This window comes from Saccopteryx leptura, chromosome 5 (genome assembly GCF_036850995.1).
Source record: "Saccopteryx leptura isolate mSacLep1 chromosome 5, mSacLep1_pri_phased_curated, whole genome shotgun sequence".
Lineage (NCBI taxonomy): Eukaryota > Metazoa > Chordata > Mammalia > Chiroptera > Emballonuridae > Saccopteryx > Saccopteryx leptura.
The window spans coordinates 211,914,017-211,926,220 of record NC_089507.1 but is presented as its reverse complement, the minus strand read 5'-3'; the positions used below and the strand labels follow the sequence as shown (position 1 = coordinate 211,926,220).

At 40.7% G+C, this 12,204-nt stretch overlaps 1 protein-coding gene and 1 non-coding gene across 8 annotated transcripts in view; both read right to left on the bottom strand.

Annotated features, from left to right (window-relative positions):
* The window catches only part of RBM39 (RNA binding motif protein 39), a 40,909-nt gene extending 33,971 nt beyond the window's left edge, over positions 1 to 6,938 (bottom strand). For 2 of the 7 annotated variants that reach the window (XM_066383979.1, XM_066383981.1), the window contains exons 1-3: positions 6,619 to 6,937; positions 5,942 to 6,023; positions 4,156 to 4,205 (exon numbers count right to left, since the gene is read on the bottom strand). In XM_066383979.1, coding sequence (XP_066240076.1) covers positions 4,156 to 4,205; positions 5,942 to 6,010 — 119 coding nt within the window. In that variant the 5' untranslated portion in view covers positions 6,011 to 6,023; positions 6,619 to 6,937. Of the gene's footprint in view, positions 1 to 858; positions 935 to 4,151; positions 4,206 to 5,660; positions 5,734 to 5,941; positions 6,024 to 6,618 lie in introns of those variants that run through there. The other 5 variants (XM_066383980.1, XM_066383983.1, XM_066383982.1 and 2 more) reach the window with 4 other exon arrangements.
* A 3,837-nt stretch (positions 6,939 to 10,775) lies between these two features.
* On the bottom strand, positions 10,776 to 10,851 carry TRNAV-AAC (transfer RNA valine (anticodon AAC)). Its single transcript has one exon. It is a non-coding gene; the product is annotated as a tRNA-Val (tRNA).
* Between the last annotated feature and the right edge of the window lie 1,353 nt (positions 10,852 to 12,204).

The following is a 12,204-nucleotide window of genomic DNA, read 5'->3' as shown; positions in this document are numbered from 1 at the left end:
GATCTCCTGAGTGTCAGTGACAGTTTTAACGAGGAAAGGACTGATCAATTGGTATGGATCAAAACCTGAACTGAAAGTCTGACCATCATATAATCATGTAACTGGCCAACAAGTATTACTGTAATCCATAGGACACAATAATAAATCAGTTAGGATATGTTAACATTTAAATATTAGTGCTGAACCATATATAAAAATTTTCATTAAATACACTAATTTCACTTAAGCCAATTCATACATGTAAATATTTAATACTTGCAACAGGCCATAGAGACATCAATACTTTGGTTTTCATGAGTAAAATTACAGGTAATGACAAAGGACAGAAAAGTAATGCAGTTAAATGCTTTCTAACACTCCTAGACTTTATTGTGACCATTTCAATAATGAGTATACCAGAAAATGGAATATGCCATTTTTATGAAAGTTTATAAAAGCCTGTGGGGTGCAATCAAAATAACAAGCAACATCTATATAAATCTTTATAAAATCTCAAACTCTGAAAGGTAAAAAAGCCAGTCAGTCATATCTTTGTTCATTTCTGTCTTCACAGCATACCACCCACTCATTTCAGTTAAATCTTACGATCTGTGCCATCACCCAAATTTTAGAGGTGCCTTCAGATATTTCAATATAAATTGAAAGACATTTCAAAATAAACGTATTCCACTAAAATGTCAATTTGTAGTGGCTAAAAGAGTAAACATTTTGACAACTCTACATCATATGAAAATTTCATTTAACTGTTTAGACCTTATCAAAAGTAAAGTTATTTAGCACAAGAGCAATTGAAGTCTGCCTCAGAGAACCTGTAAGCAGGTCATCTTAGAGTGCATTGAAAATAGAAAATGAAGACACCCACCTTCTGGAATCTTGAAACCCACACTCCAATCACAAGGAGATGTAGAGCTTTCCAAGGAGGCAGAAACTTTGTCTAAAATTTCAAGATAATCCACCTGACTGTCAGAAATGTATATGCTAAGTAGCACATGACAGAAAATTAGGCTACACTCATTATTTATATAGAAGTCATCAAAGCAATGCCCAGAAGGGCAACAGGTAACATTCTAACTCTGTTGCCTAAAAAAGCCTGACACTACCTCTTAAAAGAATTCTGTGCAATAGCTACAATTGCAAGTCCTAAACATAATCAATTAGGGGACAAAGTAAAAGGTAACTCTATCTCCCACAAATGAGACAAAGTTGTGCTCTGCTCATAGAAGGCTCATAGCGGGAGGAGAGGCAGCCAACCTCCCTATTTACCTTTTTGAACCCAAAACTTATTTTACCAAAGGAAAGGATTTGAAAATTTGAAAGCTAATTTCAAAATAAGGTTTTCTTAGGACTTTTTATGAGTCCCCACCCACATCTGAAGGCAACCCCAGACAAGTAAAAAGACAGCAACATACTAAAACATTCAGAATATACAATCCTCTGCATAAAAGCCCAGACAAAAATTAAAGGATGCAAATAAAGCAGTATACTTCTCTATAACAAATTGCAGCTTCAAAGAACATGTGTTAGGTTAACTGAAGAAGGGATATAAATCCATACTAATAGTCAAATCCTGTTACAACTTAAAAGGGACTTTCCAATATCTTTAGTGGCAGTGGAATTTTGTACTGAACATCATTGAAGTAAATGGTCCCCTGGGCTGGCCCTTTGGACTTTTTGGTTATATGGCCTCTGCTGTAAAGGTGTTTTGCTATAACTGGATTTGACCTCTTCCATGTAAGAAGATCTAAATTTTAAATGCAAAGTACTCTGGAAAATAAGAAAAAAATAGAAAAGTCATTTATTCCAAAATTTATAGATAATCCACACCACAGTAGCCAATATATTTCAACTGTGTCATTTTATTGTCATCCTTTTTTGAGTAATTCCTAAAAAGCTTAACTAAATCAATGCTGGTTTAGACTCTGCAAAATCAGTTACATTAACAAATAACATCCCCATGAAGGCAAGCTCTGGTACTTAAAAAGCACACTTTGAGGTCTTGCCAAACTCGGGTATATTGCTCTTTCCAAAGTAGGCTAATTGATAACCAATTTGTGTTATATTAAACTTATTTCCTTTTACTATCAGAATATGACTGAGTATATGCATTAAAAATCAGAATGACTATTTTTTTAAAAGAAAACATTTACCAGTCACTCCCAATTCTCAGAATATTTATTTTCTTACTATCTTAAAACTGCATCCCAATCAATACTCAATGGCTTTTAAGACAATGAAGTTTTAGGATGAAAAATGCAACATGGTACTTCCTTTTCCTTTAGTTCAGACACTAAAACTAAAGCACTGAACATTTTGTTTTATGTTGCATCTATCCCTAAACACAAAAATTCGCTTCTAGATAACTTTGAAATTATTTTCAAATATTAATTCGTTTCAAAAAAAGGGCAAAAAGTTCCCAACTGAACCAAGGAGTCATTTATTTAATCAGCTGTACACATTTGAGGCTAAGAAGTGTGACAAATAATTTGTACATTTCATGATACTAATGGTAGTTGGGAGTGTTCTTAAGTTTTTCTCTTAAACAAAGATCCCAATGGTCAATTAAAGAAAATTGTCCATTCTCTTGATTCTCGTAAGGCTCTACATTAGCTAAAGCCAACTAAGCATCAGTCATTGAGTCCTTGGTAAAAGCCTGGTAGTCTCAATTAGATGCAGGATGAAAACAAGTAAAATTGGAGATGGTATTAACAGCAAGGAGCGACACCTAAGAAAGGTACAACTAAAAAGTCTGTACCCCAAAGTGTATGTCCTCATCCTTTCAGCACATGACTCACTCACTGGGGCTGATACCTAGACTGGATCATTTCAGTCAATTTAAATTTACAACCTCCTCCCCTAAATTTTGTTTGGATTACAGAATTGCAAATTAGAACCATTAATCAGGAAAGCTACTTTGGAAAAGGTCTAAAACCAGGTGACATTAAACCATACAATCCCTGCTTGATTGCTTTATACATTAACAATTCAAGACTAAACCCAACCTAATACTCATTACCTGTTGTGCTTAGTAAGGAACTATATATATAACAGACTTCTACCAGAAAAACATGTTAAGACATTTTCTACAATTTAGATCATTTTTACCCATTACATTATTTTAGGGAAATTATAATTAAAAAAGGTTGGCGTAGCAAAGCCTGAATAAAATCATCTGACAATTTTTCATCTTTTTATACATTTTATCAACCTACCTAACAAAGGTGTTGTGAGGTTATTAAGGCACTGTATTATAAAGCACTTTGAGCTCTTAGGAGGAAAAGAGCCAAAAAGAAAAGTGGCCATTTCACTATCATTCTTCATTATGTATGAAGGGGTCATAAAGATGACAAAATGTTTTAATATGACATCACAAATATACAATCTAATAAACAATGTAATGCTTGTAACACACACCATGTGATACTAAGAATCAACTAATTTTAGAGCTGAAAGGAAACTCCAACAGGAGAAACCTTATAAAGTAGGTCTAATTTATGTTACTCAGAATGGTGTATACTGTATTATGTACAAGTCTAAGTAAACTACTTTGCAGCACTAAGTAACTATTTTAGCTTACTTAACTCATATACCTTATATCACTCAATTTTTAAAAACTTCATTCTCACTACCAGTTTAAAAAGTTAAAAACAAAAGTTACCTAAGGGAAACACAAATAGTACTGAAGTATAGAGCTGTATGCCAGAAAGGGCCTTTAAGTAACAAGGAGCTTCAATAATTCATAGCTCTGACTCCTTTGATACTGTAGAAATAATACCTTCCCTGGCCTGAGTATTACCTTTTCTTCTTCGTAACTCATTTTCAGTGGATGTTAGCTTAATTTGATAACATCACTAAACAATAAGCCAAGTTAATAATCTTAAAACAAAAGACAAGCTCTAATACAACTCTCATCTAAACTGTCATAAGTGGACTTCGAGGAGAAGTTGTCCAAAAGGTCCCTGAAATCTAGGGAAGGAGTCCATAGTTTTAGATCCTCAAATAGTCTCCCATCCCAAAAGGTAAACAAACACCTGTCTAAAGAAGGCAAAGAAAAGCTTTGGAAAAGAGCGTTTGATGCTTTAGCCACAGGAACAGAACTTTAATAAAACCCCAAATACATAAAGTACCCCCCTCCCCAGTTCCCTTCTTAAAACTTACTTTTTGCTACGTTCTTCATGGCCATTAGCACTGCTCAACTTGTTCTCATCCTAAGCAGGGTTGATAGAAGAACATCATGAGGACGAAGTGGTAACATTTCAAGTTGTCAAAGGGTAAAGGGAACAGGAATAAGAAAATACAAAACAATTTTAAAACTAATTACTTATTCATAATTTAACATGGAAGGCTATAAAAAAATTTAGATGGGCATGGGTTTAACCACTTTGTTGCTTAAAATTAAGTCAAGATACAAAAAAAAAATGCATATTAACATGTTAAATTTTACTTTCTTATATAGTTAGATATTAAGTTATCCAGATTTACAGTGTTGAAGTGGTTAAATAGAAGTTCTTTAAAACATGAATGAAGTCCTGTTTTGAGTTTTATTCCGTGTGCTATGGTCCCTTTGGTCAGTACCATGGTTCTATTTCTGCCTAAGCCCCAAGTGGCCATGCTAGCAGCCAGCCACTATCGATTTCCTGTGACCGATGCCATTCCTGAGATCTTCGCCCATTTCCGTTGGAGGGTTGGGACTGTAAGAGCTTGATGCCACCTCTGTCACACATCTCGCCCTGAAGCAAACAGGGATTCACACTGCTTTAGTAATGTTGACTCCCAAGAACCCAAGAAAGTCAATTAATAATCCACCAGTCCAGCCTAAACATTTCCTATTTCCATACCTGTTTACATGGAATTACATCCATGTTAAACTAAGACACAAGAATCTTAACATTAAAATAGAAAGCTCAAGAGTCTTAAGCATTACAAAACTACGCACACTACTTAAAGCTATAAAGAATTCTTCCAAATTGGTACCACATGGTCGTGCTATACACTCCAAAACAAATGTTATTATTTTAAAAAGGTTTAGCGCAATGTTTATTGTAAAGTTTGATCTCATCAGTTATAGGAGTATAACTGCTAACTTACAAAGCTTACAGTTTGTGACACCAGTGATAATGCATGCATACTATTTCCACCACCGACTGGTGAAAGAATGAAAAGACTTTTACTGACACTGAAATGGGTCAAAGACTACTATTCTTTGCCAAAATAATTCCTTTGTAGTTTTTAGTGTGGAATATGGCAGGGACTGATTAAAAATAAAACAGTATGGAGAACAGTAAAACAGTCATCAAGTGACTCTAAGTTGTGATACTGCCTCTCCTGCTTAAAAAAAAATTTTTTTTCTATTCAGGGATCCAAGAATTTTAGTAATTATTAACTGAGCAGCAGATCATCACCTGCCTGTTTTAATATTTTACTGTCACCAGTCTTTAACATATATAGAAAAAAACTTAAATCTCACCCATTTCTTCATGTAAGACTTATTTAAAAGATTTGCTTGCCACAGACTGGTTATATTTTGTTATTCTTGGACCCCTGCTATTTTCCCAAACCACTACATTCACCTTTTTTGCTATACCAAACTGGAGCTGGTAATTCTTAGTTGAGTCATTTTACCTAGGGGACCACGGTACAGCGATAAGTCACTCAATTACTACCTTATGATTGACAGTTCACACTGGAATCAAAGGTGAATTCATGGGAGTAGAGGTGAGATATCGTTAGGCAAGTCTACAAAGAGAGATAGATGGGCATTTATTCATCACGCTGAAGTGAAACTACTGCACAATATTATTACATCAATATCATATATTTACTTTTGTAAGTTATACGTAATGCATCTCTGATAAGATAAATCAAGAGGACTCCGGGGAAGTTAGTTTACATTTCAGCAGTAGTTTCGTGAATAATGCTAAATTAAGAAATATATAAACCTCACCGACGTGTTTTCTCTCACCTTCTTGTAAGGAGCCTCAAGCATTGCTTCAATATCAATATCGTCTGCCATTTTCTCTAAACGCCTACAAAAACAATAAAGTAATTCTATGAGTAAATATTTTTCATTTATGCCCCATTTCACTCGAATACGCCAAAACGGAAGAAAAGCCTTTTCAAAGCCCTAGTATGCCGAAAGCGGCACGACAAACTTCACCAGGACATGCAATTACAGCTGAAATGCCTCTAAGATGGAGCACACGAAAACAGACTTTAAAAAGCCTGCAATCACCTCCGAAAACAGAACCCGGAAGCCACGAGCCGCAGCGCCCCTTTCCGCGCAAAACACCGCTGCCATTTTAGGGGCAGGGGAAACTCCCTGGGCTGGGAGGGGTGCTGTGCCATGGCAGCGTTGGGCTGGCGCCATGTTGAGAGGTCGCGGCCGCCTAGGCCTCGACGGGATAGGGCGCCATCCGCCCGAAGCGTCTCTGGGGTTCGTGCCACTCAAGGACCCTGAAACCTACCCGACCGGAAAAGAAGGGCGCGGTCGCCAAAAGGGGGCCGATTTCTCGAAAACCTGCCCTCCCCGCGTCGCTGAAGACCGCCTAAGTACCTGAACCCAGAAAAGAACCAAGCCTTAAAAAACCTCCGGCAGTACTCGGGTCCGCAACAACTCCTTACCTGTGCGGACTCCCTGGACCTTACGTGGCGGTGCTCGTATTCGGAAAGAGGTGGCTGCTGCTGCTGCCGCCGCCGCTGTTGCTACTGTTAAGCCCCTAGGCCCGGGCCGCGGTACCGCCCAGCCCGAATTTCGGGCTCCAAGGGCGGATAGGCCCGAGCGAATCTAAAAGAAACAATGGGATTAGAGAAGCCCGAGCGGGAGCGCAGGAAGGCGGCTTTGGCAGCTCAGACTCCAACTCTGCGACAGCGTCCGCAGACTCCCTGAAATGGCGGCCGCTGCTTTCCCGTACTCACATTCACTAACACACATACACACACACAAACACACGGGGCCTCACAGAGCCCTCAGCACGGGCTCTCGCGAGAAGCTGTCCCCGGTTCCAGAATGAAGCGGACGAAATGTCGCGAGATCTAAGAATGGCCCCAGCGACCATGGCTCAATCTCGCGCAATGATTGCGCCACAGATATTCCCATCCCCCTTTCAGAGGGGCCCCTTTGACTCCACCCCCTGGATTGGCGTCCTTGTACCGCGAGATCGCGCAAGTTGTTAGAGCAAAGGCAGTTGGTACACTTCCTGTCAATCTCTTAGAAAACAACGCTGAGTGGAACTCAGTTGTCACCACCTCCTCGCGGCGCCTCCTCACAGCTATCTGAGGGTTTTATCGCTCAGAGCTAACGGCCTCCACCCTCCCCTCGGGCCTCCCACCCAGATGTCTGTCAAGGTCGCCATAAGGCAACCTAGACCATGTGGCGATAGACTAAGACGGAAACAGGTATAAATTATCCGCCAAGGATGAAAACGAAGGGAAAAGCGCATAGGAGAAAGCAAGGAAAGACCGTACAGGGGTAGAGAGTTAAGGGCTGTAGAATAAAAATGAGATGTCCCCGCATTTTGGAGCAGTGGAGTATGTAGGCTCTGCCTCTGCTGTCCAGCTTCAAAACTCCTTTGGAAGTACCGGAAAAATGGCAAAGACGAAAAAGCAAATTGCTTCTCGGGACAGTGAATCAGCTTTGGATCCCCGCTCCCCGAATTTATAGGCTAGACTTGTATCTCGGCTGCTCTGGTTTCTTCAAAGATGTCCCCGTTCTCTTGGGTCTTGGTTCCAGACGCCAGAGCCTCCTAGAGTCTTAAAGAGTATAAATTCACCATTTGTTCTTAGGTCAGTACTACTACAAAAAAGAAGGGAGCAGAAAGGTCATTAACTATAAAGTTTTTTCCTCTAATGGAAAAGTGTTTGAAAAAAAAATTAGATATCACACTAGCAAAAATCTTAGGGAATTCTATTAACTGCTTAATTGAGAGCAAAGATTTGAAATGAAATACAGTACTCTGGTTCCTGTAGCTACTCCAACACTGTAACCTTGAACAAGTAGATTAACCTCTCAAAACCTATCCTCTATTTTCTCCTATGAAGGAGAGGGTAATACAATTACTAGGTTAAGCTGCTTGAGACTTACCTAGGCCTATAATACACACTACTGAAATCTTAGTGTTCAGCCATGTGCTCAGCCAGGTGAACACTCAAAAAAAGGAATGAATGAATGAATGCCAAGTAGTATGATGACAATTAAATGAGATAATGCCTGTACATAGCTGGCAAATAGTTAATTCTCAAAAAAGTTAACTATTTAGAGAAAATGTAGGTATAAAGTGCCTTTCTGTTTTGGATTAATTGCCCTGATAGTGTTTCTCTTAGAGGGTTAATAGATTTTGCATACATAGTAATATTCTCTTACTCCTTTTCCTGAAAATTCAGATCCTCTATTGATTTTGTGTTGAAAATCATCACAGGAAATAGAATTGAAGCATATGTAATAAAAGGCAAGCTAACTTTAGCCTTCTTTTTGTCCCCTTTAATTCTAGTATTGTGACTTGTTAATTGTACAAATATCACAGCATAAATATGGTCCTTTTTTTTTTTTTTTGGCCCTTAAGTTTGTTTGGGAACATGACAGCACACAATTTGATCTTACCATCTAGACTTATCTGGGTAGAGGAAGGTTTTCTGTTCAAGGACCATCAGAGTGAACCTGGTAATTTGTAGTAAAGTGCTCTCAATTAAAGAGCAAGTTCCCCAAAGACACCAAGTCCAGATGAATTTTTGAGGAGTTTATTGGCCAGTGACTACAGGGGGGTAAGACAAACCCCAATCATGCAGCCCTTACACACTCTGTAGCCCCCCCCCCCCTTAACAGAGACAGAGAGAGAGAGTTAGAGAGAGGGATAGATAAGGACAGACAGGAACGCAGAGAGATGAGAAGCATCAATCATCAGTTTTTCATTGTGGCACTTTAGTTGTTCACTGATTGCTTTCTCATATGTGCCTTGACCAGGGTGCTACAGCAGACTAACTCCTTGCTCAAGCCAGAGACCTTGGGTCCAAACTGGTGAGCTTTTTTTCTTTATCTTTTTTTTTTTTTTCTCAAACCAGATGAGCCCACACTCAAGCTGGCGACCTTGGGGTCTCGAACCTGGGTTCTCCGCATCCCAGTCCGACGCTCTATCCACTGTGCCACCGCCTGGTCAGGCTCTGTAGCCCCTGTTTATAGACCTAATTACATGCTGGCTGGGCTTGGGAGGAAGAGAGCATGGCACAAAAGTCATTAATCTCATTAACAAGTTCATTGAATTTTACTGCTTTGTTACAGTGTTTATTGATAGGATCTATCAAAAGGAGAACATTAATACACCCTAAAGGCTTTTAAGAAAGAAAGAAGTGGCCCGACCAGGCGGTGGCACAGTGGATAGAGTGTCAGACTGGGATGCAGAGGACCCAGGTTCGAGACCCCAAGGTCACCAGCTTGAGCGCAGGCTTATCTGGTTTGAGCAAAGCTCACCAGCTTGGATCCAAGGTTGCTGGCTCGAGCAAGGGGTCAATGGGTCTGCTGTAGCCCCCCGGTCAAGGCACATATGAGAAAGCAATCAATGAACAACTAAGGTGTCACAAGGAGAAACTAATGATTGATGCATCTCATCTCTCTCTGTTCCTGTCTGTCTGTCCCTATCTGTCTCTGTAAAAAAAAAAAAAAAAAAAAAGTGAAGGGGTTCTCAGATTAAGTTCCATCTTCCTTGCTCTGTAGTTAAATTATGACTTCTCTGACCCAGTTGTCCTTGCAAGCCCCTCCTCCTGCATTCTTCTCTTAACTTTCACCACAGAAAGGAGGGGGTAAGAGGCCTGACTTTTCCTTTTTAAAATGGCATTACTGCCTGACCAGGCGGTGGCGCAGTGGATAGAGCGTCGGACTGGGATGCGGAGGACCCAGGTTCGAGACCCCAAGGTTGCCAGCTTGAGCGCGGGCTCATCTGGTTTGAGTGGAGCTCACCAGCTTGGACCCAAGGTCTCGGGCTTGAGCAAGGGGTTACTTGGTCTGCTGAAGCCCACAGTCAAGGCACATATGAGAAGCAATCAATGAACAACTAAGGTGTCGCAATGAAAAACTGATGATTGATGCTTCTCATCTCTCTCCGTTCCTGTCTGTCTGTCCCTGTCTATCCCTCTCTCTGAGTCTCTCTCTGTCTCTGTAAAAAAATAAAAAAATTAAAAAAAAATAGAAAAAAATAAAAAATAAAAAAAAAATAGAAAAAAAAATGGCATTACTGCCTGACCTGTGGTGGCGCAGTGGATAAAGTGTCGACCTGGAAATGCTGAGGTCGCCGGTTAGAAACCCTGGGCTTGCCTGGTCAAGGCACATATAGGAGTTGATGCTTCCAGCTCCTTCCCCCCCTTCTCTCTCTCTCTCTCTATCTCTCCTCTCTCTCTCTCTCTCTCTCTGTCTCTCCCTCTCCTCTCCTTATTAAAAATGAATAAATAAAAAATAAATAAATAAAAAGAAAATTGTAGCAGGAATTCTTTTTTTTTTTTTTTTTTTTTGCATTTTTCTGAAGCCGGAAACAGGGAGAGACAGTCAGACAGACTCCCGCATGCGCCCACCATGGGGCGAAGCTCTGCCCACCAGGGGGCGATGCTCTGCCCATCCTGGGCGTAGCCATGTTGCGACCAGAGCCACTCTAGCGCCTGGGGCAGAGGCCACAGAGCCATCCCCAGCGCCCGGGCCATCTTTGCTCCAATGGAGCCTTGGCTGCGGGAGGGGTAGAGAGAGACAGAGAGGAAGGCGCGGTGGAGGGGTGGAGAAGCAAATGGGCGCTTCTCCTGTGTGCCCTGGCCGGGAATCGAACCCGGGTCCTCCGCACGTTAGGCCGACGCTCTACCGCTAAGCCAACTGGCCAGGGCCAGGAATTCTTTAAAAAATAAAAAAAAATTAAAAAAAAATGGCATTACTAATGCTAACATGGTGTTTCCTTTTACAGTTTCTTGGCACCTTATCACAATTTAGCACAAGAAACGCCCACTGGAAAATTCAGTCTCTAAAGTAAAAGTATCTTTTTTTATATTTCAAAGTAAACAGTGAAAACATAATATGCTTTTTATTCACTATTGAAAACCTCTGTTGGTCTTTCTAGTTCATGGACATTATGTGTAAGGTAATTTTCCTTTCATCATTTTTTTCTCAAGTCATTTGCAGCAAAAGTCATTGAGTTAAATCATCACAACCATCAAGAATATTATTCTGGGCCTGACCAGGCGGTGGCACAGTGGATAGAGCGTCAGATTGGGGTGCAGAAAGACCCAGGTTCGAGACCTGGAGGTTGCCAGCTTGAGTGCGGGCTCATCTGGTTTGATCAAGGCTCACCAGCGTGGACCCAAGGTCGCTGGCTTGAGCAAGGGCTTACTCGGTCTGCTGAAGGCCCACAGTCAAGGCACATATGAGAAAGCAATCAATGAACAACTAAGGTGTCGCAACAAAAAAAACCCTGATGATTGCCTGACCTGTGGTGGCACAGTGGGTAAAGTGTCGACCTGGAAATGTTGAGGTCGCCGGTTCGAAACCCTGGGCTTGCCTGGTCAAGGCACATATGGGAGTTGATGCTTCCAGCTCCTCCCCCCTTCTCTCTCTCTATCTCTCCTTTCTCTCTCTCTCCCTCTCCTCTCTAAAATGAATAAATAAATAAAAAAATAAAGCTAAAAAAAAAACAAAAACCCTGATGATTGATGCTTCTTATCTCTGTCTGTTCCTGTCTGTCTGTCCCTATCTATCCCTCTCTCTGACAGTCTCTCTGTCTCTGTAAAAAAATAAAATAAAATAAATTTAAAAAAAGAATTTTATTCTGGCCTGATCAGGCACTGGCACAGTGGATAGAGCACTGGCCTAGGATACTGAGGACTTAGGTTTGAAACTTTGAGGTTGCCGGCTTGAGCACAGGCTCACCAGCTTGAACATGTAGTCGCCAGCTTCAGTGCAGGGATCACAGACATAATTCCATGGTCACCGGATTGAACCCAAAGGTCGCTGACTTAAAGCCCAAGGACACTGGCTCAAGCAAAAGGTCACTAGCTTAGCTGAAGGCCCCAGTCAACGCATGTATGAGAAAGCAGTCAATGAACAACTAAAGTGCTGCAACAGCAAGTTGATGCTTCTCATCTCTCTCCTTTCCTGCCTGTCTATCCCTGCCTGTCCCTCTCTCTCTCTCTCTTTCTTTTTTTTTTTTTTTGTATTTTTCTGAAGCTGGAAACGGGGAGAGACAG